We start from the raw sequence: 26,764 nt of genomic DNA on the forward strand, positions 1-26,764 counted from the left end.
AATACGAAAAGTCGTTTTTATCCTTTTTTCATGAGTGCTGTGTAAATATTAAGGCCATGGTGTCCTTAACTGCACATATGAAGTTAAGGACGCTGTGTCTTTAACATTTACACTCCACATATGAAGTTAAGGACATGATGTCCTAAAGTTTAACAATGGAAGGTGCAAATACATGACACTTTGTCCTTAATATTTACACAACATTCATGAAGTTAAGGACACCATGTCCTTAATATTTACACAACACTCATAAAGTTAAGGACACTATGTCCTTAACATTTACACTGGACACACGAAGTTTAGGACATCATATCCTTAACATTTATACTACACATATGAAGTTAATAACATAAAGGTGCAAATACAAGTTAAGGACATTATGTCCTTAACATTTACACTGCACACATGAAGTTAATGACGCCACATCCTTGATATTTACACTACACATATGAAGTTAATGACATGATATCCTAAAGTTTAACAACGGAAGGTGCAAATACAGGACACTTCGTCCTTAATATTTACACAACATTCATGAAGTTAAGGATACTATGTCCTTAATATTTGCACAGCACCATGTCTAGCACAGAGGTATTTTCGTCCGGGCGGATAAAAATTTATTAAGCAATGACTAAAGAGTAAATATATTTTAAATAGTGGTTAAAGAGTAAAGACATCTCTAATTAGTGGTTAACAGTGCACTTCCCTCCATTCACTTGCAGCTTTTAATGGACATGCTTCCTTTATGTGATATATAGCCAAAAAATTACATGTGCACATGACACAATTAGTGGCCTAAATCCAAAATTTGATAAGAGGCCTCAATTTTTTTAAAGTTAGTACTCACATATGTATACACACATGCCAAAAAAGTAATTGTTGCTAATTTTTTCGTCGTTGTTGTTTATAGTATAATATTTTTAAATAATATAAAGCCTTTAACTTCACATAATAATATTATTATATATATTAGTAAGAGGTATTTAAGTAAATAACATGTGGTCTCAAAGGAACTAGTGTATACTAAAAGATCCTTAAACTTCTTTCATAAAATTTATATAATAATGAGACACAAAAAAGCGTATATGGCTTTGATCTAGCGGTGAGAGCGCAAAGCATGATGTGTAGGTTAGGCGCACGTCATGGTATTGAATACATTCTTGTTTTTTAGGTAAAAATGGTAAAGGATGAGCCATTATTCATCGAGTTTTGAAACTTGCGATGCTTGCCTCATGGAGTTCTTAGTTAAAAAATATGAGACACAAAAAGAACTTGCTTTTTGATATATGAATCAATCAAATGTAACAAAAAGGAATATTTAATTTAGAGAATTTAAGTTGAAATTAAAAAGTAAAATCATGGAAAACATGAAAAAAGATTATACATAGAGGAAGAAAAAATAAAATTAACGAGAAGGTAAAAATATTGTTTAATTTAATGAGAGAAATTTTTCTTATCATATTAACTCAATCCGACCTCTATTAAATTCAAAAAAAAAAAAAAGGAAGTTAAGATTTGATTTTTTTATAAATAAATATATAGATATATTATATATGTTATACTCCTATAATAATATAGTGGTGGTTCCTACTTTGGGGCTAAGGCCTGCCTTACCCTAGAGCCGCCCTTGAATGCTGGCCTCTAAAATTACGATCTTGTTGGCTAAGCCTCTGTCTATTAATCAAACAAAGCAAATCCATGCTGCAATACTTGTTAACGGTCTCTTGAATCTTGAGTCCTCACTAGTTCAGCAGATAATTAACTCTACAAGCAATTACTCTTGGAATACCTCGCGTTATATTAAGCTAATCCTCAACCATGTGCAAACTTTAGATGTCTTCTCAGTTGCTTCCACCATCCGCTTCTTTTCTCGGCATTGTCAGTTCAGGGAGGCCATTGATTTATATGGAAAGTTGCAGAGATGCGGGGTTAGTCCCAACACTTTTGCTGTATCATCTGCTTTAAAGGCTTGTGCTAGGATTTTGTACAGGTCTGGTGGAACATCTATTCATGCACAAGTTTACAAGTATGGCTTCTGTAATGCTGTCTATGTGCAGACAGCTCTAGTAGATTTTTATTCAAAAGTGGGTAATATGGACTTTGCCCATAACATCTTTAGTGAGATGGTCGGGAAAAATATAGTATCATGGAATTCAATACTAGGTGGATATGTAAGATCTGGTGACTTAGCAAAGGCACATAGGGTTTTTGATGAAATGCCAGAGAAAGATGTCATTTCTTGGAACATAATCATTTCTGGGTATGCTAGGGTGCGGAATATGGAGCAAGCATATGCATTGTTTAGACAGATGCCAGAGAGAAGTTCTGCCTCATGGAATGCGATGATCAGCGGATATGTAGATTGTAGGAACGTAGAATTAGCTCGCAGTTTTTTTGAGGCAATGGACCAAAAGAATAATGTTTCATATATCATATTGATTTCTGGATACTCAAAGTGTGGAGATGTTGAATCAGCTGAGGAACTCTTTGGACGATTAAATAAGAAAGACCATCTCGTATATAATGCCATGATAGCTTGTTATGCTCAAAACAGCCAGGCAAAAGAAGCTCTGCAGCTGTTCAATGAAATGCTTCAGTTAGATTTACAACCTGATAAAATGACCTTGGCAAGTGCACTTTCTGCTTGTTCTCAGCTGGGAGATTTGAAGTTTGGTTCTTGGATTGAGTCTTTCATGAATGAAGCTGGAATTCAAATGGACGACTACTTGGTTACCAGTTTGATCGACCTGTATGCAAAATGCGGAAGTGTCGATAAAGCTTACAAGCTTTTTCATGGCTTGAAAAAGAAGGATTTGGTAGCATATACTGCAATGATACTGGGATGTGGAATAAATGGTAGGGCTAATGATGCTATCAAATTGTTTGATGAGATGATGAATGCTGAAATTAACCCAAACATAGTCACAGTCACAGGGATATTGACTGCCTACAGTCACATTGGTATGGTAGAAGAAGCATACCGTTGCTTTATCTCCTTGCAAAAGTATGGACTTTCTCCCACAGTTGATCATTACGCTATAGTAGTTGACCTTTTAAGTAGGGCTGGGCGGTTAGACGAAGCACATGGCTTGATCAACAGCATGCCAACGCGGCCTCATGCTGGTGTCTGGGGAGCATTGCTTCTCGGTTGCAGTTTGCATAACAACTTAGAGCTTGGGGAGACTGCAGCCAGGCATTGTATGGAGTTGGAACCTGAGAGTTCGGGCTATCTTTCTCTTCTAGCAAATATCTATGCTTCTTCGGGAAGGTGGGATGATGCTGAAAGGTTGAGAAAAGGGGTTGAAGAAAAGGGATATGGCAAGCTGCCTGGTTGCAGTTGGATGGAAGTAAAAACTTAGAAGGTCTTCTTTGCAAGGACATGATTCCAACTGTAGTACTTTGCTCATACTGTTAACAGTTTTCATCTTTTGCAGTATCAATTCAAGATGAGTGCTTTTGTGCAGCCTCTTCATTTTGGCCCTTCTGGACTGCCTATCATATCCCGCTTCATAATATTGGCTGTTATTGGCTGGTTAAGATGTCTCTATTTCCACCATGAAATAACTCGATGGAGATGACTGTTAATTGGAGGTATGTTTCTTATTGTATAGATATTGAATTTGCATTTTTGATGTCCAAATTAGAATAGCTCAAATTTGCTGAGAGTTCAAATAACATGAGTGTCTAGTGATACTTTTGAACCTCATAGATCCGCTTCCCTGAATTTGATAGAACTCAATGGTTTAACCTGCACTTATGGTTGATTAGGTGGCAAAAATTCATGATCTTATCGGGAAGTTTGTCTTACGTAGTAGTTAGGATAGTTTTCAGTGCTCTGCCATTCCCTCATACCCCTGAAAAGAGCAAGAGATGGGAGTCTTTGATTTCAAGATTTGGAGACACCTAATTCTATTTAAATGGTGAATCATCATTGAAAGAGAGGCCATCACTGAAATCTTAAAGGTAAAAGTGTCTCTGTAGGTGCCATGTTTGCTACATACTATGAAAGAAGTGCCACATGGGCAAAGTTCTTTGTTGGGCCCAATATGGGTAAGAATTGCAGGCTAGCAATGCATTCAGTTCTTGGAAAGAAAGTGTCTTAAAACTTAAAACTCGATGTTTGACGTGATAATACATGATATTAGCCATTACATATGCTTCACAAAGCTATAAACCATGTCTCCCGATAAGAATTTTTAGTTGCCATAATCAGCTATAATACCCAAACCTTTTTTAACAGTATTACAATACCCAAACTCAACTCACTGTACTATATTCTGTCATAGATTGCGAGGTTCTGGACATGAGTGATTGTATTAATTGTGCTAAGATGAGTTCAATCTTCTATGGCATTAGCAGGGAAACGTAAACAGTATCTCAAGAGATTCAGAAACATAAAGTTTTGGCTTTTGATGGAAAACAGAGTTAGGCGGGCTGGTTCCTGATGAATAAACAACACCAAAATTTTGGAATCTAAAGGCAAATTGTGGCTGTGGGAAAAACCTTTACGAAGCAGGAACTCCCGAACTTATGACCTCTTTAAACTATGCAGAGACCAATTCCTCAACCCAAAAAAAGTGCAGAGACCATGATTCAATGTTGATCTGATAGCCAAATGCAGGCGCATTATTGCTCTAGCTTGTAAAAGATTCTATGCTGCAGCTTGCATCAGTATGTAAGACAGAGTGTGCAAAGAAGTATGGAACCACAACTACAGTATCTATCTAGCTCCAAAGTTATTTTGTCAGCGTCGTAGATATTGGCACAAGTTACAACAAAGAGAGGGATGTGGAACCTCTGTGGATTAAGTGACTAAAGTTGAAACTTGATATTGCACAGATGGCTATGCCATGAGATGGATCTTGAACTTGAAGTGCCTGTACTTCAACAACATATTAAAAGTCATAGATGAGCTATAAAACATTCTCCTGATCCTACCAAGTCTCGTATTAGTGGAAGAAGACCTTGGCCATTTCATGTGCCCTGCCTATGTTAGCGCAATGGTGACATTGGAAATTGGTCTGCATGCATCTCAATAAGTCTTCTGTCCTATTACAGGGCAGAGCAGTACAAATTCCATCATACTTTATCTCCTGGGAGATTACGAGAGATCTGTCTCATATCATTCGATAGAAATCGCATATGCTGCACATTCATCTTGGAAGATATTTCTGTTTCTTTTAAATTTTTGAAAAAACTTTTTGGAAGAGTGAACTTCAAAGAGATAGACCAAGGTTATACTACCTCTGCTTGCAACTAATAATCTGTGAAAACTTATCTTTTAAATCTGGTTCTCGGGGATTGTCCTTGTTGCATATTTACCATCAAAATTGTGTAAATTGGATAGGTGAATACAGTTTTCATTATATTCTTTTGAAATAGATCTTACCAAACTATCATTTTAATGAATTTCTGCAAAAGGTTGAGGGAGAGGACACGGGTCTGGGTATAGGGCAAGCGTTATAGCATATCTATACGCGCACAAAGACAATTTCTTTGCAGTTTTGGAATCAACAAAACAAAAAGCATGGTAAAGCTCATTTACACAACAAGGCAAGTTCTCTATGTTTCAAAAAAAGAAAAATATTACTAACAGGTAATTAACATCCACTTTACTTGTTACAGTAGTGCTTTGCCACACTTTTTTATTTCAAATATCAACTCACTAAAATGAAAAAATGTTCTTTTCATTCTTGTTTTGTTGGCTCGTCCATTCGAACAACACAACTCCTATCGTGTATTTTTCTTGATACCAATGTAGACGAGATAGTATTAACTTGTACCTCAGCAGCAAGAAGCACTTGTATTGCATGTATTTGTGTTCGCAAGTTAGAGCAAGAGCATTAAACGATGATAGACAACACTGTCCATGAATGCAGTCTGCTGACAAATGCCACCTGCAACATCTGTATCATTCAGAAAAAAGCTTGTATAAATCAAAATGCAGATTATACCAAAAGACATTAGGAAAAGAAAATGATCATGGTTGTAGCGTATGTTCAGCCATTTACATTCCCACTATTCTATAATATCATGATTTAGTTAATACTTTGTCTATGCGATAAAGAAATGCCATCTCGGTCATCCCAAGGAAAGAAGAAAAGGACAAGATCCAACGCAATAGTTCTCTGTCGAACCAGTTAATCCCCAGAGGCAACTAAGGTAGAAAACAGCGGAGATTATCAAAATGTCAGTGAAGGGATTTCTGGATACCGCTAGAACTTCTAGAGTCCAAGTAACATAACGGATCAACAGGTAAATCACACAACATGGATAGTCTATACGAGAATGTACCTGATCAGTTGATGCAGTGTGAAGTTCTTTTTCTTCATTTCCACACAATATCCCCTAAAAACTGAAGAGCTGGAACACCTCTTATCTCAACATCAACAAGGGGTGCCTGGACCAACATCAGGCTAGAGAGCTCTTGGTCATTCTGGATCATATCCAGAGCACGACTTTGGTCCTGTAATACTTCAACCATCAGTTTTTTCCTAGCAAGAAATATGTCGAAGAGTCCAGGAAGGTGTCAATTCAGATGCATATTAAAGAAAAATAAAGTGATCTTGTGCATGGAGAAAATTCTCAGTAAGCATATAATATTAGGCTGAAACTGGAAGTTGCTAATTAGTAATCTTCAGCTGTGCCGGAAAACTTGAATATAATTTTCAAACGAGAAAATTAACCGCACAAACTAAAAGAAAAAAGAAAGCAAAAAGAAAGAGACTTGGAATTTGCAAATTATGAATTGAAAAGAAAACAGGGAAAAATGCCTGAAGAGGAGCGAAGTCAATGCTTTATCCATGTTGGGCATGATATATGGAGACGGTTTCAAAACTATATGCAGAATAGGTATCTGGGCAACATATCAATGTATATTATTTTATGAGTAATCTACTGTGATGCATGATACTTCATATGATACAATAGATAGCTTGAGTTCATAATTGCTTGTACATGGTGTTGCAAGTCAACCTAGAAGTTTGGGCCCAAGCTCATCTACAGTAACATGAAAAGGCAAACAGTAAAATTTGAGATGGAATAAGATGGTCAAACCTTTCTTTTCATTGCGCAGAACTTGCAATCTGAGGCCGATGGCGGAAGAATCTGGTTAACAATAAGCCTCCTTACAGGAACATCTTCCTTCTTTAAGGAAGCACACAACCTTGACGATTCACTAATTGCCATAACCTAAAGGGCATACAGTGATGCCCATGGGAGAAACAGTGAGAATCATGAGTCAACAAGCAGATCGCTTCTTTTCATGTGGCGACAAAACCAAGGTATTTTGCACTTTAAAGAGTTTACACCAAGTGTATTTCTATAACATTTTCTATTTTCAAACTTTTCATATTCCAAAAAGTTAGGTACAGGCAATTGTTCAAAACTTTAAAAGAGTTGTTGTAGTTGGCAGATAATTCAGGAGAACAGGTTTTAGTTTTCTGTGCAGTAATTTAGAGTTTAGTTTTTCTGGGCAGTACAGAAAACTGCCTGCTTTGCCTTGAAATCCTTTTGGATTCAGAAACATGTTTGAACTCTACAACATGCCATTAGAAAATATTACTCGCTACGAAATTTAATTGAGACTGATTCAAGAATTACACTGCGGCTCTTTTTGATTTTTTATTTTAAGCTCAACTGCAACAACAACAACAAACCTAGTGAAGCCCCACAAGTGGGGTCTGGGGAAGGTAGTGTGTACGCAAACAACCTTATCCCTGCTAGAGAGGATGTTCTCAATAGATCCTCGGCTCTAGAAAGATAGGAAGAAACAGTTTGATCCTCACTATGAGACCAAATTTAATAGTTGCGCGATGCAAACTTTGGAGACCAGGGGTCAAATCCCAGCGGAAATAAAAAACACTAGGTAATTTCTCCCCATTTGTCTAAGCCTTGGTGAACAAAGTTACCGTTCCTGTGTTGATGAGAAGTAACAGGTACTCGGTGGAATGGAATAGTCGAGGTGCACTCAAGCTGGCCCGGACACCGCCGTTATAAACAAAAGTAGTGTGACGCTTGAGATCACTTCTATTGTTTTTCGGAGAGTCCCAAAGAAAAGGTCAGGAAACCTAGAGAAGCCACTTCAGCCGACCTGTCCAATTCCAGAGGAAGTCCTCATGCTTGTGCTACATGAGTTCACTTGTAATTGGATTACCTTTTGGTACAAATATTAACAATTTGGCTCAAAGAAAGAATATATATAAAGCAAATTACTCGCTTATACAGTAAGATTTAGCTAGAAGGATATTCAGAAAAGAAAATGATACACTGGCTTATACTAACTTACATGAGAGCTATATATAACACTCTAGAAATCTACCGGACAGATTCCAATCAGGCAGATTCCTAGGAAAACACGCACAACACCAGACAAGCCAAATAATACTACATCATTACCGTGGGGATTGTCACTATGACAAATTCCGTTGAGGTTGTGTCACGAAAAAGCTCTCTTACTTTTATCATCCTCTCCCTTAACCGCTCTAATTTTTCTGCCTGCACAGGGAAGAAAAATGTGACATCGACAAGAGTTATACGTAAACTCCCAACACTATATATTCCTAACTATGTAAAGCTTACAGCATCTGGCTTTGGCGTTCCTTCCTGGCCAAAGACAGACTTTATTGCTGAAGTGGCTGAAGCTATCTTCTGTCTCAACTGAAAAGAGAGATTAAGAGTAAAACCAGATCAGCAGTACTTTAAATATGATGTTAACAGGACAACTGAAGAGAAAAGGAAAATTAGCGCCTTCATTTTTTTTTTGAGAAGGGAATTAGCGCCTTCATTCAATTGCAGAAAGACATAAGCAGTCCGAATGAGAAGCATAAATAAAAGAGTTGCCTCTAATTAGGAAGAGAAACTTTAAGCAGCAAACAATATGAAAAGCATCACCAAGGAACCAAGTCATTTGGTCACTCGGAAAACATAGGAAGAGAAGCTATAAGCACAATAGCAAAGGTCTTTCTGCTTCCAAGGTCTTTAATTACTTGAGCTGCTAGCATGAGATTAAGGAGTTGTGCTTCCAACATCATTAATGCAATGTTACCAAATTCTTAAGGACACACAGTATGCCATCTTGGTTTTGCTTCTGTACCTTGGTGGTGAGAGCCGAGAGGGGGGAAGGAGTTCTTTTAAGAATGGTCAAAAATATACCACCCCAGTTTTTAAATACATCTATTCTGATAGAAGACCACATTGGTCAATAATTACATGATAAAGAAAGATATTTCCAATTTATTGTTGTATTGCTCAAATACCTGCATCAACTTGGTGTATCTTAATGATATCATCTTATGTCTAAGAGAGAAAATTCTCTCTCCATATCATCTTTCTCATTCATGAAATTTGTTTTCCAATCAAAAGCAGATATGGAATTGAAGAGATTTTGTACCTTCAATATCTTTCCAATTGATTTATCCAAGAAATCTGGCAAGGACAAGAGTCGCAGAGTATGTCCCTGAAAGGAACCAATAACTATTATGAACGTCTTCACAAAATATTAGTTACAAGATATATCATATCTTTCTCACCGTCGGGGCTGTGTCAAACACTATACGAGTAAACATATTGTATTCCTGTGATTCAAGGAATTGGATAACCTGGCAAGAAGATCTGTAATCAGCGAGGTTGCAGGAAAGTATTAACACTTTCCACAGGAAATATGAACAAACACTGAAAGTATAGAATGTTGTGGCACCTTTGAAATTGCAATTGCTTCATCTAGACCAGGAGGGGGTGTATCCAGCAGTTCTCCAAGCTTTAATTCCCCAAGCTTCCTCATATTTGATCAAGAATAGGAATAAATTAGTAGTGAAACAAGTGAAATTAACTCCATCTTTAGTAAATACAGTCGAAGGTCAAAACTAAAACATGCAAGTAAGGAAGCAGAGGAAATCAAACAGAAAAAAAAAAGGCAAGTTAAGCTTTATGTGGCTAGCTAAAAGACTTATTTTCCAACATCCTTCGCTCTTATTAAAGAAGAGAACTCACAAATATTTGTTTTAATTTAGGATTTTTTTTTTTTACCTGTTCAGCAAACACCCCGAGTCCCATGCCATCCATAAAGTCTTTGATACCAGATCCTTCACTTGTCTGGGTTGCACTTCGAAACTCTTCCTTTGCCTTTTCAGGATTTAACTGACATATTGACAATAGTGTTCTAATGAGCCTCAAACATGAAACAATCTAATTCAGCTACGAACCCCCAGCCAACCCCACCCCCACCCCCGGCCTCCAGCAAGGAGAACACAGCAATACTGGATTACTAATTCAAGGTTGGATATCACCAAAGCAAGTAGGAAGAGGCTTTTCACAACCTCAAGGGCAAATAATGGAGAATAGGGTCCTTCAACTGGAACTAGAGTGCCGCCAGTCAAATCCTACAGACAGAACATGCAGACTGAATGAATCTGACTGGACACCAAAAAAATTCCAGAAATGAAGACAAAAATATGAATTCAGAAATCTGCCTGAAATTCAATTAAAAAACACTAAGTTATACCTGAGCAAAAGAATCACTTAAGGAATGTGCGGGATCAGTTGAAACTACTAAAGTGGGATGACCACTATTTGCAAATTTTACAGCAAGTGAAGCAGCACAACTTGTCTTCCCAACTCCTCCTTTACCGCCTAGCATGTAATACTTACGCTGGGTCCCAGAAACCATTTCATCAAATCCAGCAGTGGCTTCTGCAGGAGCAGCTACTGCTCTCACTGCCATTAAGCACAAGGATTTAGCAACATTAATGAGGCCATAACAATGGTCATGGATCATGGTGGAAGTGAATCACTCTTGAGTTACAGCTTTCTAATTGAGTTCTAGTCTACTAGTTCTAGATGAGTACGCGAGGAAAAATATGCCTCCTCAATATTCTTATTAGTAAGGGCTGCCTTCACTGATCGCATTTCTTCATTCTTATTCCTTCAAGCATTAAACTAAAATAAGTGATCTACATCATTTTAAGCTTGTAGCTTATATCACTGCCATAGGCTGCAAATTAGCTTAGTTTTCTCTGGCTTCCAGATATACTACTAATTCAATGGTTATAAAGCTAAAGATAAGATTTTCAATAAGTGATTGGTCGTAAATGATGAGGAATGTAGTACAGTCACCTATAGCCATATATGCTAATCATATAGCCTGCAACTTCACACCTTTTTTTCCCAATATATACCAAAGAAAAAGTAAGAACAAATGTGTTTCTCTGGCTACACATTAGTCACACAGCAACTTTTAGGCACTATTACAAGCAAGGGACAGCAACAAGTCTCTAATGAACCAAAGACAATATGGAAGCTTTTTCTTTTTCCACTTCCCCTTCATCATATGCACATTGTTAGAATGTTACCTCTAAGATTATTCGTATTCATCGAGATGTTAAACACCAAACCTATAAAATTTAAGTATTCTACCCATAAAATTTACAGAGAAGACAAGCTAAGTTTACTGTAGAAGAGATGCATCAGCCGTGGAGATAATTTCTAATCAACAGAAAAAACATGGGCATCAGAGTTATTAAGGATATCTTACATTCCCATTTTAAGGGCAACTGATGGTTACCAGACATTTTCCAACCATTTTAATCTTCAACATTTCTCACATCAATAATATTTTCAAATGAGAAATTTGTAGTGGCTAAATTTTAAAGTTTTGAATAGCTGGAGCCTACTACTCCAACAGTCGCTATCTATTTGTTAGACATCAGTTGTAATATTTTTAAGCCTGAACTGGGAATCGGAATCATTTAAAACAGAAAAGAAAATGTTATCATTCAATTTAGGACACCCTATCAAATTCTATGTTAGCAAATAGAATACTGACTCAAACTCTAATAGCATACTTTCAGGTGCTCTTTTTTTATGCTTTAAATAAATAATACCATATGTTTCTGTACCTGGCTCAATTTTAGCAAAGCAGACGGTTAAATCCCCAATTTTTTGAAACACAAAAAGATTAAGTAAAAATGGAAAGAAACGAGCTAACAGTTAGAAAAAGGCTAGTAATTGACAGGCAGAGTAAGAATACAACAACAAAAACAGAAATTTTACAGATAATCTTCTGTCTTTTAACGCACAGAACGTAACAGCATCAAGAAATTCACCTTGCAAAGATTTCATGGGCTGTTTCTTTAAAGAGATGAAAGTAGTCGAGCTGAATTTGAAGAGAGAACGTGGGTGTCCAAAAGAACTGAAAGAATGGGCATAACTCACAACTTCCATTGGCTTAGTTGAAGATGAAATTGAAAACATGACTGCCGTGCACTATCTTCTCTTCGTTTCTGAAGCAATAGAGTGCCTCTTTATGAGCATTTACTCTTTTTTCCCCTTCCAGAAAAAAGGACGACCAAGGGCCCGTTTGCTTTTTTACTATCTCTAAATCTAAATTATCAAAATGATTTTTTCTGTCTATATATATATAAATAAAATTTCGAGTAAATAATTATACATAAAATAATAAAGTGCAAGTTTTAGCAATGATCAATGCGGATAGCCTGCGATTCATTTGTTGATGGTAAGATAATACGATATCCTCTAAATTTACAAGATGAACCATTATAGTTTAATTAGAAACATTTAATTTCTTGCTTATGTTGATTTTATGAGGTATAAATATGTAACGAAGGTATCTCATCTAATAGTCCTTCCTCTGATAAACAATACTTTCTGGTGTATGTTCCTTTTATTAGTTCTCGTTACTCTATCATGACCTTTTGTTGTGGATATTGGTTCCCTATAGAAAGTGCAACAAAAAATTGGCCATACGATAAAATATGTTGTGTTTGTCACGATCCAAAACCCTACCATATTGTGATGATGCCTATTGTGGTACTAGGCAAGCCGACACCTTTCAAAAACACTTCGGTATTTCATTAAAAGATAAGTCAAAGCTTTTTCATAACAAAGATATCATAAAAGAGTTAAACTCAAGATAGAATGCAGAAAAGATATGCCCGACATCGGGGTGTCACTAAGTCATGAGCATCTACAACCAGTCTAGAATTCAAAGTTTAAAATAGTCTGCCAAGTGCCAAAAATAAAAAGAAAGATAACAAAGGATGGAGAGACAAGGGCTGCGGATGCCGATAGCTACCTTATATGTCTCCGATAGACGTCCGTGCACGAACTCAATGACCTCGCGACCGTTCTCACCTGAATCTGCACACAAGGTGCAGAGAATAACGTGAGTACTTCCAAACAAATAAGGAACTGAAACAAATAAGGAACTGAGAAGCATTGACGAGCTATGCAAATACAATTTATTTCAGTAAATTTCAATAAAGAATAGGCATGCTTTCAAATCTAGTAGTTTAAGTCAAAATAAGTTCGTGCTCAAGTAAACCAGATATCAAGTCTTCCAAAGAGTTGCACAACAAGGACATATAATAACTAAGTGCAACAATAATTGAAAGCAAGTGCAGTCTCCCAAGACAACAGTCACTCGGCTCATCTCGACAGCCCAATCACTCAGCTCTCAGCCCTCAGTACTCACGCTCAATAGGTACCTGCGCTCATTGGGGGTGTGCAGACTCCGGAGGGGCTCTTTCAGCCCAAGCGCTATAATCTGCACGGACAAGTCACATGCTGCACGGACAACTCACGTGCTATAATATCAATACAAGACCCGCACGGATAACTCACGTGCCATAATATCAAATCAAGATCCCACAAGTTCAACTCATGTGCCATAATATCAATATCTCACCACTTGGCCCTAGGCCTCACTCAGTCATCAACCTCCCTAGTCTCCCGGGATCCAAGAAATCATATAAAACAGCCCAAACAGAGATAATAACATGTATCAATAATAAACAGTAAGAGACGGAGGCATAATAAGCAAAAAAAACAATGTCTGAGTACAAATAATTAATAGCTAATTCAGCAAGTACACGACCTCTGCGGGTCCCAACAATGATATCACAGGGCCTAAAACATGATTTCTAACATGAAGTACAATCAATTTCCATGAAACAGAGGGGACATGTAGCAAACTGTAAACTATTCATTCAACAGTGTCACGAGACGGACCAAGTCACAATTCCTTTCAGTGCATGCCCACACGTCCGTCACCTAGCATGTGTGTCACCTCCAAAATAGTTACACGACACAAAATCCGAGGTTTCATACCCTTAGGACCAAATTTATAAGCGTTACTTACCTCAATCTGAGCGAATCTCTACTCCAAAATGCCCTTGCCTCGCGAGTCGGCCTAAATAAGACTTCTGGTACTTGCTTTTATTGATTTATGACTTGCGAGGATGGTTGTTTCGGGATTTGGAAGAGTTTGGGTCGAAATCGGAACACTTAGTTCCTTAAGGATGGCTTAAAAGGCCAAGTTTTACTTTGATCAACATTTTGAATAAATGACTTCGGAATCGGAATTTAAAGGTTCCAATAGGTTCGTATGATGATTCTAGATTGGGCGTATGTTTTGATCGGGTTGTGGATGATCCGGGAACATTTTGACGCCTAATAGTGAAAGTTGGTTCTTGAAGATTTTTAGAAGTTCTTTAAATTTTGTTTAGAACGGGTTTTGGTGATATCGAGGTCTAAACAGAATTTCGATACCGAAAATAGTTCCGTAATGTCATTTAAGACTTGCATGCAAAATTTAGTGTCATTCCGAGTATTATAAGTATGTTTCGGCACATTAGAAGTAAATTGAAGATCTTGAAGTTCTTAAGTTTGATTCAATTGGTTTTAGGGTGGGACCCTTAGTTTTGATGTTGTTTCGGGCGTTTCGAGAGTTCGAGCAAGTCCATTTTATGATTCCAAGCTTGTTGGTACGTTCGGGCGGGGCCCTGGAGGCCCTGAGCATCAATTAAACGAGGCCCGAACCAAGTTGAAAGTTTGGAGCAAGAGTTGAAGCTCCAGCTGCTGTCATAACCGCACATGCGGTTGGTCAACTGCAGGTGCGAGCTTGCAGGTATGTGCCAAGCACTGTAGAAGCAACCAAGGAAGGGCAACCCAGGTTTTGCAAATACGGCTCCCTTTTCGCAGAAGCGGGACCGCAGGAGCGGGAGCTCGTCCGCAGAAGCGACCCCCAGCTGGCGCAGTCAATTACGCAGAAGCGGACCCATGTTTGCAGAAGCGTGACCTCATATGCGGTCAACTCACTGCAGGTGCAAAAATCACTGGGGTAGTGCACTTCATTTTTGACTCATTTCACTCAATTGTTGGGCGATTTTTGGAGCTTCTTGAGAGGGATTTTCATCTAGCTTTTGGAGGTAAGTAATTGTACCATATGTGAGTTAAATACTTAGATTATGGGTAGATTAACATGTATAAAATTGTAAAAATCATGGGTTTAGAGGAAAACCTAGGGTTTGATAAGAATGAGATTTTTACCATGAAATTAACCATGAAACTTATTAATAATCACATATTTATGTTCCTTCGGTTATGGGTAACAACTTCCTTTGAAAATTTCTGAAATTCGGGTACGTGGGCCCGAGGGTGAATTTTAGTAATCTCGCCTTTGGGGTTGGGTAATTACTTTAATAGTTTGAATATGAACTTTTGAGCCTATATTGATTGGTTTGTGCACTATTTGAATAGTTTTAGATTGTTCGACTCTAGTTTGAGGGTTTGAGTGCATTCTTGAGTTGGAAGTAGGCTTGAGATGAGGTAAATCTCTTTTCTAACCTTGTAAGAGGGAAATTTCCCCATAGGTGAACTTAATTAATATGTGATTATTTGTGGGGGATACGTCCGCACGAAGTGACGAGAGCCCGTACGTAACAACTTGTCAAGACCCAGATTTCCCGTCCTCGGGAGTCGTGATTGCGCCTACTAATGTAAGCTAGGCAAGCTGACTGTTTGAACCAATTACATTTTTACCCATTTTATATTCTTTAACAATTATAAAGCAATAACATGTAGACAACGGAATTTACAATAAGCGGAAGAAAGCAATAAATTATTTGAATATGTATCTAATACAACTGTTTGAGTATCGACTGCCCAGTACTGGTGTCACAGTTTCACAGACGATCTAAGAATGCTACATACAAAGTCTGAAAGATTAAAGATACACTGTTTTTGAACTAAGTAAATGAAATAGGAGTAAAGGGAAAGAGGGAGACGCCAGGGCCTGCGGACGCCTGCAGGACTACCTTGGATCTCCGTGTGGACTGAAGGCAGCCACCCAATCTACGGTCCAAAAGCTGTTGCTCCGGGATCTGCACACAGTGCAGAGTGTAGTATCAGCACAACCAACCCCATGTGCTGGTAAGTGCCTAGCCTAACCTCGGCGAAGTAGTGATGAGGCTAGGATCAGACTACCAAATAAACCTGTGCAATTCAACTATATACAACGGAAAAGAAGAACAGTAATATACAGTCAAGTATGGGAGGGGTAACATGCTGCGGGGGAACTATCAATTTAGAATAGAAAGACAACAGGTAATTGAAAGAAACAACATATCTCAGATATCAACAAAGAATCAGAAATTAATAAGTGCACGACACCACCCTTCGTGTTTTTATTCTCGTTCTCACCAAAGCAATCAAGTAATGAAAATGTGTACGGCATCACACTTCTTGCTTTTACTCTCGTCCTCACCAAAGCAATCAAATAATGAAAATGTGCACGATATCACCCTTCATGCTTTTACTATCATCCTCACCATATAATCAATATAATCGGCACATAATGGTACATCGTGCGGCACAACATCACCCTTCGTGCTTTACACTCTTTCCTCACAAATCATACACGGCATCACCCTTCGTGCTTTAACACTCTCTCAGCAAAACAATACACGGGATCACCCTTCATGCTTTAACACTCTTCCTCACCTAAACAACAATCACAAATAATAGGGCAAGGGAACAAATGAAGTTACAATAAGAATCCCGGCAAGGGAACAATAGTTCAATAATCAAGTCCTGGCAAGAGAACAACATCATAAGAAACATCAACATCCCAGATAGGGAGATAACATTAAAAGTAATGATATCCCGACAAGGGAGGCCACGTAATAATTATCTTCTTTTTCTCACTTTTACTTCACAACTTGAGCCCATGCTCTAAAAGATTCAATTACCACTTATACTTTCACGTTTCATTATACAACTTGAGCCAATGCTCCTCAATGTTCAAGTGTCACAATTACTTCCACAAACTTTGCCCAACAATAGAAATCATCATCAAAGCATGAATAATACAACAAAGTCATACTAATCACAATATAAGACTCACGGGCATGTTTGACACCAATGTATAGATACTCGTCACCATGCTTATACGTCGTCGACAAATACCACATAGCAAATAGGACTCGACTCCTAATCCCTCAAGCTAAGGTTAGACCAAACACTTACCTCGATGCCACGAATACAATTCAAGCCTCTACTATCGCTTTACCTCTTGATTCCACCACCAATTTACTCGTATGTAGCCACAAGTTACTTAATTACATTAATAAATGAAAATGAATCAATTCTAATGCATGAAAATGTGTTTTCTAAAGTTTTACCCAAAAAGTCAAAAATCGCCTCCGGGCCCAATTTCCCCATGAAAATCATTGATTTTGAGTTGAAATAATGTGAAACGATGTTAGTGATTGAAGAAACGAGTTAAAATTGACTTACAATCGATTTGGAAGAGTTGTCTTTGAAAAATTGGCCAAGAGTGTTTTGGTTTTGAAAGAGTGTGAAAAATGGTTGAAATGCGTCCAAGTTATGAATTTACAGGTCTCTGATGTCGCAATTGCGAATTGCGAACCCTTCAGAATTTTGAGACTGTCGCATTTGCGAAGAAATTTATCGCATTTGCGACCACCCCTTATTTCTGAGGGGTTCGCATTTGCGAAGCAGGCGTCGCATTTGCGACTGGGGCCTTCCACATTTGCGAGCCAAATGGTCGCATTTGCGATCAGGCCTGCCCAGCCCTTTGTTCACATTTGCGATGGAATTCTTACATTTGCGAGCCAGGCTTCACATTTGCGAAGCCTGCAGACCTGATAATTCCAACTGAAAACCTGCAATTTTCCTAAGTCCAAATTCCACCTTGTGGCCTATCCAAAACTCACTCGAGCCCTCGGGGTTCCAAAGCAAACATGTACACCAACCTAAAAACTTCATACAGACTTGCTCGTGCATTTAAATCACCAAAATAACATCAACAACTATGAATTTAGCATCAAAATCATGAAATTTCTTAAGAACATCAAATTTCCCAATTTTCTCAAATAAGGTCCGATTCATATCATTTCAAGTTTATTTCTTACCAAATTTCACAGGTTTGACTCAAATCATATATAGGACCTGCACCGGGCTCTGGAACCAAAATATGGGCCCAATACCAATGGTTTCAAACATAAATTCTTTTCTTTACCTCATAATTAATTCAGCAAAACAATTTCTTTCAAAAATTCATTTCTCGGTCTTGGGACCTCGGAATTCAATTTCGGGTATACTCCCAAGTCCCATATTTTCCTACGGACCCTTCAGGACCGTTAAATTACGGTTCCGGGTCCGTTTACCCAAAATATTGACTGAAGTCAACTCAAACTCATTTTAAAGGCAAAATTCATCATTTTTCACAGATTTTCACAAAATGGCTTTCCGGCTATGTGCCCGGACTGCGCACGCAAATCAAGGTGATGCCAAAAGAGGTTTTTAAGGCCCCAAAATATAGAATTTACTTTTAAAACAAGTGATGAACACAACTCTTCCTGTCATGCTAAGGTAGTTTTTAGGTTTACACCATGCTTTGTGGACACCATTATTTGATTATATCTCTAATTGTAACAAAAGGAATTAAGTTGAGGATTACTAAGGATTTAAAGGCTTCAAGTTGAATTGTTTTCATTTTTTAAAGAATCAAGAAAGGGTTATGATTTAAATGATAAAATTATACTTGACCGCGTTGCAAGTATGATCCACGAGCTGGGTTATATTTTGACCGCGTCACATGTATGATTCGCGAGCGGGGTGAATAGATGCATCTATGGTTCACGTCGTTCGACCCTCGGCAGTGCACACTTTACATTTATGTTGGATTGGGCAGAACGTCCTCGGTGGTATTTGTGTGTGATACTAGAAGTGGAGCTCTTTATAGTTTGTATAATTTGTTGCTTGAAAGATCAATTGCTTTAAATGAAGAAAGTGCCTTGAATTCTTAAATATGATGGAAGGATTTTCCAGTTATTATTCTTATTCTGAGCTTATTGTTATCTACATATATTATGATTTAATTTCGGAACTTCATATTATTATATTTTGGGCCCTAGTAAGTATCGGAGTCGACCCCTCGTTACTACTTCTTCAAGGTTACGCGAGATACTTACTGGGTACATATTTTTATGTACTCACACTATACTTCTGTACTTGATTGTACATGATTTAAGGCAGGTGCATCTGTTGACCATACCGACGAGTAAATCGAGTTCCCCTTTTGAGACTTTACGGTGAGCTGCCTTCTAAGCCGTCATATAGCAGTTGGAATCTCCTTTATATTGTATTTTCTGTCTATTTCCTTTCAGACAGTAGATTTGTATTCTTTTGTATATTCTACTAGATGCCCACATACTTGTGACACCAGGTCTTCCCACACACATTAGTAGACTTATTGTTTTGATTTTCTCACATGATTATGAATCGTAATAATTGCTTCCATTTATTTATGTTAAAGTTGCAAACTCCTAAATCTTTCTTTTAAATAAAGAAAAGGCTATTGTTTACAAAATTTATCTAAAACGGGAAATCACTAGTTGATTAGTGTTGGATTGCCTAACAACGGTGTTGGGCGCCATCACGGCCTATAATGGAATTGGGCCGTGACAACATGGTATCAGAGCACTAGGTTCACGTAGGTCTCACAAGTTATGGGCATATCTGATAGAGTCTTGCGGATCGATACAGAGATGTTTGTACTTATTTTCGAGAGGCTATAGGGTGTTAGGAAACTACTCTTTATTCATCTCATATCGTGCAGTTGATAGTATACTAAATATCTTTCTTCTATTCTCTCACAAATGGTGAGGACGCGTAAGACGGACGTTCTAAATCTAGGAGAGGCTGCTCCCCCCATTGCTAGAGGCCAAGGCAGAGGTCGGGGAGGGCACCGGCCCGAGGTATGGGACGAGGGCGTCCCAGAGCTGCCCTAGTAGCACCACCAACAGATCCAGTAGAGGATCCCATCATGGAGGAGCAGGGCGAGGTACATGTTCCAGAGCCAGCCCCGGTATATTTCATTACGGCATCGGGCTTTCAAGAGGTCATGGGCCGTATGCTGTGGTTCATGGACACTATAACTCATGCTGGTTTATTTCCAACAGACCTAACCACATCTCAGGAAGGAGGGGGAGTATAGACCCTTACTACTCAGGCTCCTGGGCACGCAACTGTATTATATCAGACTCCGGGTATACTACCCGTGGGCGGGGCCCATCCAGTTACCGCAACAGCACCTGAGCCTAGACCAGCTACAGACCACGATCCGGAGAAGCTCTTGGACATATGGACTAGGATACACCCTCCTGTCTTCAGAGGTGAGCGACACGAGGACCCCTAGGACTTCATTGATAGGTGTAGGGATAGACTGCGCAACATGAGGATATTAGAGTCATATGGGGTGGATTTCACTACTTTCCAGTTAGAGGGAAGGGCCCCCAGATGGTTACAGTCTTATCTTTCGGTAGGCCCGTGGGTTCTCCTCTCATGACTTGTGACCAGTTTACACGGCTTCTATTGGATAGGTATATTCCATACTCTCAGAGGGAAGAGTTGCACCCTGATATTCGGACTAGCATGGCTCGAGAGGTTGAGATGGGTACTGATTATCAGCTAGTGGTGGAGATTGCTTGGAGGATTGAGGGCTATTGCTAGAGGGGTAGAGGGAAGATGCAGCAGGACAAGAGGACCCAATTCTCTAGAGAGTTTAGAGGTGCCCCGGTTATGGGCAGAAGTCAGTTTGGAAGGGACCAGCTTAGCAGGCCCACATATCTAGCACCACCGCTACCTCCTCGGGGTGCTCCAGCGTGACCCTATTTCAGTGCTATGCCAGAGAGTTCTTATCGCCCACTAGCTCATCAGGGTCCTTCCAGTGTCTATTACAGTGCCATGCTAGAGAGTTCATACCGCCTACCAGCTATTCAGGGCTTTTCTAGTGGGTATTCAGGCCATCAAGGTCAGACTTCGGGGCAGCAGTCTGTGGTACCGAGAGGTTGTTACGAGTGTGGAGATCCGGGTCACATGAAGAGGACCTGCCCTAGACTCCGAGGCAAGGCAGTACAATAGGGTCATCAACCCATGATATTACATCCCACACTTCTGTATGCTAAAGTTTTATCGTAAGTAAATTGACAAAAGTTCGGGGATGAGATTGTTTTGAGATTATAAGCATTACTCTATTTCAAACAAGTGATAAGTTAATTTGTAAAGGTGAGAGGTAAGCGAATCGAAGAGTTCCTTCTAAGTTTGGCAATTTGGGGGATAAAATATGGTCCAACCTATAATACCCCGTATTCATGGACTAGTGCCATACAAGGAACCACATGGCCATGATAGTAAGATGTATAAGGTGTGTTAAAAGTAAGTAGTATTATAAGTAATTTGAGATAATTCTTAATTATATGGATAATCGGGTAATTATTAATTTTAGTGGGAGATTAACACTTAATTAAGATGATTGGTGGTTAATTGTTGGGAATGGATAACAACCAACGTGGCAACCTTGCATTAAGTAATGGTGACTCTTAAAGTCACATACAAGGTGGCAAATTTGGAGAGTGGTAACGTTAGCAAGGGTCATATGACTACTTCATCACCTTTTAAGACTTCTTATTAGTTTGAAGGTTTGTTAGTAATTTATTCTCTTGCTTACTATGCTTGTAAAGATAAGAGATGGTCATATATCATTTAAGAAGGAAATACTTAGGCTTGCTGGAACGGATGGAATTCTCAAGGGAACTCTTATAAACTCCTACAAGTGCAACATGAATTCTTAATTCTAATGGAGCACGGTGCAACCTTTCTCAAGAATATCATGCGGATTTTCCCCTACTTCGATCTTGCCATTACGAGTTTTGTCGCAATTGACGTGTGTTAAAGGGATTATCAAGATAATCAGCTCAATTATGTTAAGGCTATCCCTTCTTTCTTTTTGGCATGATCTATACGACACAAACGAAATGAGCAAATGCACAATTTTCATAAATGACTCTTTTCATAAAAATACTAGAGATGCCTATGTTATTGATTCCCCATGTGTCCATTTATTCTATCATATGTTCATGGGTCTCAAAAAATACGTAAGTTGATAAAGTTTATTTCATGATATTAATCAGAGGCATAATGGTCTTATGATGTTCCGAAAGATTTTATTGACGTGCTTCTCGTGCATTGCATTTATTTATACATGCACACTGACCCATGACCAGATGGCGTTATATACGCGAATATATGTATGTATATGTATATGGTATATGAAAAAAGGTTACGACGTTATATACGCCCTACCACCTGATCAACTGGTATACATGGTGATTTGCCCAGAATGGCCGAGATGATATGATGGGATGCTCTCAGAGGCTTGATGATGTCATGAACGCATATACCCATGCATGATATGACATTTATACACATATGCATGACATTATAAATATCAAATGATTCACAAAGTTATTCAGACTTACATGTCGAGTCGTTTACTCCATGTTTCTCTCATGTCTAATATTTACTGATTTTCATTCCTTACATACTTGATACATTATTTGTACTAACGTCCCTTTTTCCTGGGGACGCTGCGTTTCATACCCACAGGTCCTGATAGACAGGTTGAGAGTCCCCCAAATAGGCTATCAGCTCAGTGAAAGGTATTGGTGTGCTCCATTACTCCGAAGTTGCTTATTTGGTCAGTATGATTAGTACATGTATTAATTGTTACGGCGGGGCCTGTCTCGACCTTTATGATATTTATGTATTATTAGAGGCTTGTAGACAGATGTCGTGTATACAAATACTTGTATGGCCTTGTCGGCCTATGTTTTGAGTGTATAAAAGATCACGTTGGCCTTATAGGCATGTATGTCACATGTATAAGTTTCTATATCAGGTTGGATCGTCCTATATTGAGTATTTCCTTATGTTTATTCTGGTTAGCCCATAATGGCCCTTTTGGCCCATTTGTCGATGGAAGTACGATAAGAAAGACATGTATGTTGGTACTCTATTGAGTAAGGCACCGGGTGCCCGTTACGCCCCATAGGTTTGGGTCGTGATAGAAGTGGTATCATAGCAGTTCTGTCCTAGGGAGTCTACAAACCGTGTCTAATAGAGTCTTATTTATGGGTGTGTTATGCACCACACTTATAAGCAGGAGGCTACAGGGCATTTAGGACTGTCATTTTTTCATCCTACTCTAGATCGTATGGTAGAGCTCAGTTGTAAGAACTTAATTTCCTAAAACTCTATCTTATTCATAATACGACGATGTCTACATCCAAAAAGACAGTTGGCAAGAGATATAGCTGTGGAAGAGTTGAGTCAGATGAACTTGATTTTTGCATCATGCTTATGATGAGTAAATGTAAAGTCTTCAGTTGATCATGTGGGCATAAGCTTCTTGATAAGGAGCCTTAAGGCAAGAATATCTATCCACCCCTATGGTGAAAGGAAATGAGAGATTTAGAAGATAGATATAAGTTCAACAAGTAAAAGAAGCAAGATGAAGAAGGGTATTAGACACCCAGTTAATGAAGATTATCAGCATTTACAACTCAGGTAGAGGAATATAAGCCTTTTGAGTTACCTTCAATAGTATAGAGGTATGTACAATTGGCCACAGTGATCTCAGTTATGCCCTATGGGAGCAAACAATTATGGTTTAAGACAGGACGAGATATCAGGATCCGGCTGGGGTTAGAATAACCCAAAATGATGGATGGATTGTTTGTGTTAGTTGACATTTACAAAGGATATTTCAAATATGCTAATAGATCTCCTTGTGAGACACCTAGATAGTGCACTCTAAAATAGTACAGCTAGATATGAGTACTACAAAGATAAGCAATAGAAGCCTGGAAGGGATAATATTATCTTAGTGTGGCTTCTGAATGTTAGGCAATCCGAAGAGCCAGTGGATGGAGTAAAGGGGAGCTAAAAGCAAAAGAATATCTTGTTAAAGTTTTCAGAATAAAGTGATAGACAGAAATATTAGCAAGAAAATAAGAAAAGAGTTAATGAAGCATTATAAGTAAAATGTGGTACATGGATGACAACGGTAGATCAAAAAAAGATGACATTATTACAGAGTATATAGTCAAATGAATGAAAAGACGAGAGGTGACAGGCCTTGAGACAACAAAAGAGTATAGGCCATAAAGTCATATCCTCATTTCGAGAAATAAGTTTGTGCCTCAACGCGATTACAGAAGGAAAAGTTAGACCCCAGAGTAATAGAAATCAATATGGATTGGTGAACAAGATAAACTAAACATGAATTAGGGATTGAGTGATTTGAGCATCATGAGAATTTTAGATTTCGTTCTGGCGATAATAGAGTAGACAACAGAAGAAGATTCATGAGAAATTATGAGAATGGTCATTCAAGAAGATGCTTTCCTAAAGCAAGCAATGGTTAAGCTTAAGGGACTGTATGTTCTAGTTATACTAAGTGTCACCCTCGTGAGTAAGGGATTTTGTTATCCTTGCTACAGAAGGATTACTGCAAGGCGAGTAAGGGTCATCAATGATGTAAAAAGACGCTAAAGATGAAGAGGTGAAACATCTATAGGTAGATCTTCATAGTTCTAAATCTTAGTACTCCCTTAAAGGGGGGAATATGGAATGATGTGCCATTAAGCCAGAATTAAGTGGTTCTAGTAACTATGGAATGGTAAAGGAAGAATGCGATAAAAATGAGAAAGGAAGGATATTGCACTTATCCACATCCTACAGATACGCCACAATTCCAGAATATTATGCAAGCACGACGTCAAGGAAAGGAAGTAAGGGTTCCTGCCCGGAATGTTATGGATAAATAAGGAGATAGTGTGAGAGGTAAGTTAAGATAAACGAAATAACCCAAGAAAGATTATGTAGAATATTGATACGAGAATGGGCCAACGAATAGTTAGTAGTTGATTCAGGAAGAGCCTAGCTATGGCTAGATAAGAGGTTGCAGACAAATCAGCAGGTCGTGCAAGATAAATATAGTAAAACCCAATATAGTGAATGCAGCCCCGCAGTTATGACATTGTAATACTTGAGAAATATTTAGATAAGGAGTCGAGGTAGTTAAAGGTACCATATGAGTGTTACGGAAATAAAAGAGAGTGCCACTGGGAAGACAGTCCAAAATATCAGTTCAGAAGCAACTCTACAAGCACAAGGGAGTAGAGGTAAGTAACTATATATAATCATAGGCAAGGAAGGACATCAAAAGGTCTGTTGAGTATACAATGTAATAAGCTCACAACTTTACAAGGGTCAGAGGGTCCTCCCTAAGTACTATAATGAAAGACTAGCTGAGGAAGTAAGGAAGAAGGTTTCAACCTAAGCTCAGTGACCTAAAGAGGGAATGGTCTTATAATAACAATCTCACAACAACATTACATGCACTCCATAAGAATGTGACACCTACCCTGGCTAATGAACGGGAGTAAAATCAGAAGTGATATGAGTTGTATGGAATTCTAATGTGTGTGGGCACTAAAGTAAGCTAAGTATACACACAACAAGGGGGCGGGAAGACCAAGAAAAGTAATTGCTTACATTTAAAGATAGTTGAGAAGGAACGAAAAGAATTACTCGATTAATGATCCAGAGTTAGTTACGTTATGAACGTACTTAAGAGTTCGGAGTATTATCCATGCAACATGTATGTTGACAATCATACAATCGTAGAAGATTCTGGTATAAGTTAAAAGAAAGAATTGAGCCCAGGTCATAGACAAATGATTGAATTGTTAGAAGATTGTATCATGGATATTCCATAGCGTCCATGTGAGGCTAAAGTAATGACTAATACTATAAGCCACATACCGGAAGATAGCTTAAGCCTACATAAAGGCTGATCATAAGGAAGAAGAAACTAAAGAGTTACATCAACGAAGTTAATCAAGTCTGATTATTGGACCTAGAAAATTATAGAAATTGTGCTAGAGAATATGCTAGAATCACTCTTAATATAAGAGGTGCAAGAGAGATAATACAACAATCATATTCTATAATGGCTCTACAAGAAAGCCAGTTAGAAGAAGTACCATCTTTATAAGAAGTCAGTATGAAGCTCTCACCGGATTGTATATACACTAGAGGTGCAAGTATTATAATAGAGCTTCAAGTTGTGAATATGAATTATACCTATATAGAAAGGAGGTCATGAAAGAGATAGAAGATGTGATATAAAATTTTAAGGTAAGTAAGTTAAAAGTGAACAACGTACGAGATACTCAGATGTAGAAGGTTGGGAATGGTACATACTTTGAATAAAAGGCTAGAAGCGCGGGGATTCAATATCCAGGAATGAAGCGGCATCGTCAGTGGCATATCTTCCAGCCTATAGTTTCTAGGTACAAAGAGGTCTAGTTAAGAGAGTACAGAAGAGTTAGAGATGATGTGATGTCTCGCTTGATGTTCTAGAATAACACAAGGAAATCTATTGTGCAAGCAAGTTGAAAGAAGGTTGCGAGTAGTATAGATAGATATGTGTAGGTCGCAAGTTATTGTATGGTAAAGATATAAGGTTCTAGAAAACATGACTAAGGATATGAAAGGGCGAGTGAGAAGGTGATGAGAATGGATAAGTCCTCAGAAT

At 38.4% G+C, this 26,764-nt stretch overlaps 2 protein-coding genes across 4 annotated transcripts; one reads left to right on the forward strand and one right to left on the reverse strand.

Moving 5' to 3' along the window:
* Nucleotides 1-1,566: 1,566 nt before the first annotated feature.
* LOC107810366 (pentatricopeptide repeat-containing protein At4g22760) lies at nucleotides 1,567-5,303 on the forward strand. 2 transcript variants are annotated; one of them, XM_016635137.2, is made up of 2 exons: nucleotides 1,567-3,591; nucleotides 4,357-5,303. In XM_016635137.2, exon 1 carries the CDS (start codon nucleotides 1,632-1,634, stop codon nucleotides 3,357-3,359), a length of 1,728 nt encoding a protein of 575 aa, XP_016490623.2. In that variant the 5' UTR covers nucleotides 1,567-1,631; the 3' UTR covers nucleotides 3,360-3,591; nucleotides 4,357-5,303. The 2 variants fall into 2 exon arrangements, with proteins under 2 accessions (XP_016490623.2, XP_016490622.2); XM_016635136.2 differs by having other exon boundaries at nucleotides 4,360-5,303.
* A 264-nt stretch (nucleotides 5,304-5,567) lies between these two features.
* On the reverse strand, nucleotides 5,568-12,381 carry LOC107810367 (ATPase GET3B). 2 transcript variants are annotated; one of them, XM_075225246.1, is made up of 12 exons: nucleotides 12,102-12,381; nucleotides 10,502-10,713; nucleotides 10,317-10,379; nucleotides 10,027-10,137; nucleotides 9,698-9,772; nucleotides 9,531-9,599; nucleotides 9,392-9,457; nucleotides 8,581-8,658; nucleotides 8,398-8,496; nucleotides 7,057-7,191; nucleotides 6,295-6,466; nucleotides 5,568-5,906 (listed from the first exon to the last, which is right to left on the reverse strand). In XM_075225246.1, the coding sequence occupies exons 1-11, from the start codon at nucleotides 12,247-12,249 to the stop codon at nucleotides 6,329-6,331; spliced, it is 1,194 nt and encodes a 397-aa protein (XP_075081347.1). In that variant the 5' UTR covers nucleotides 12,250-12,381; the 3' UTR covers nucleotides 5,568-5,906; nucleotides 6,295-6,328. The 2 variants fall into 2 exon arrangements, with proteins under 2 accessions (XP_075081347.1, XP_075081346.1); XM_075225245.1 differs by having other exon boundaries at nucleotides 5,568-5,897; nucleotides 12,102-12,380.
* Between the last annotated feature and the right edge of the window lie 14,383 nt (nucleotides 12,382-26,764).

This window comes from Nicotiana tabacum, chromosome 11, assembly GCF_000715075.1.
Source record: "Nicotiana tabacum cultivar K326 chromosome 11, ASM71507v2, whole genome shotgun sequence".
Taxonomy (NCBI): Eukaryota; Viridiplantae; Streptophyta; class Magnoliopsida; order Solanales; family Solanaceae; genus Nicotiana; species Nicotiana tabacum.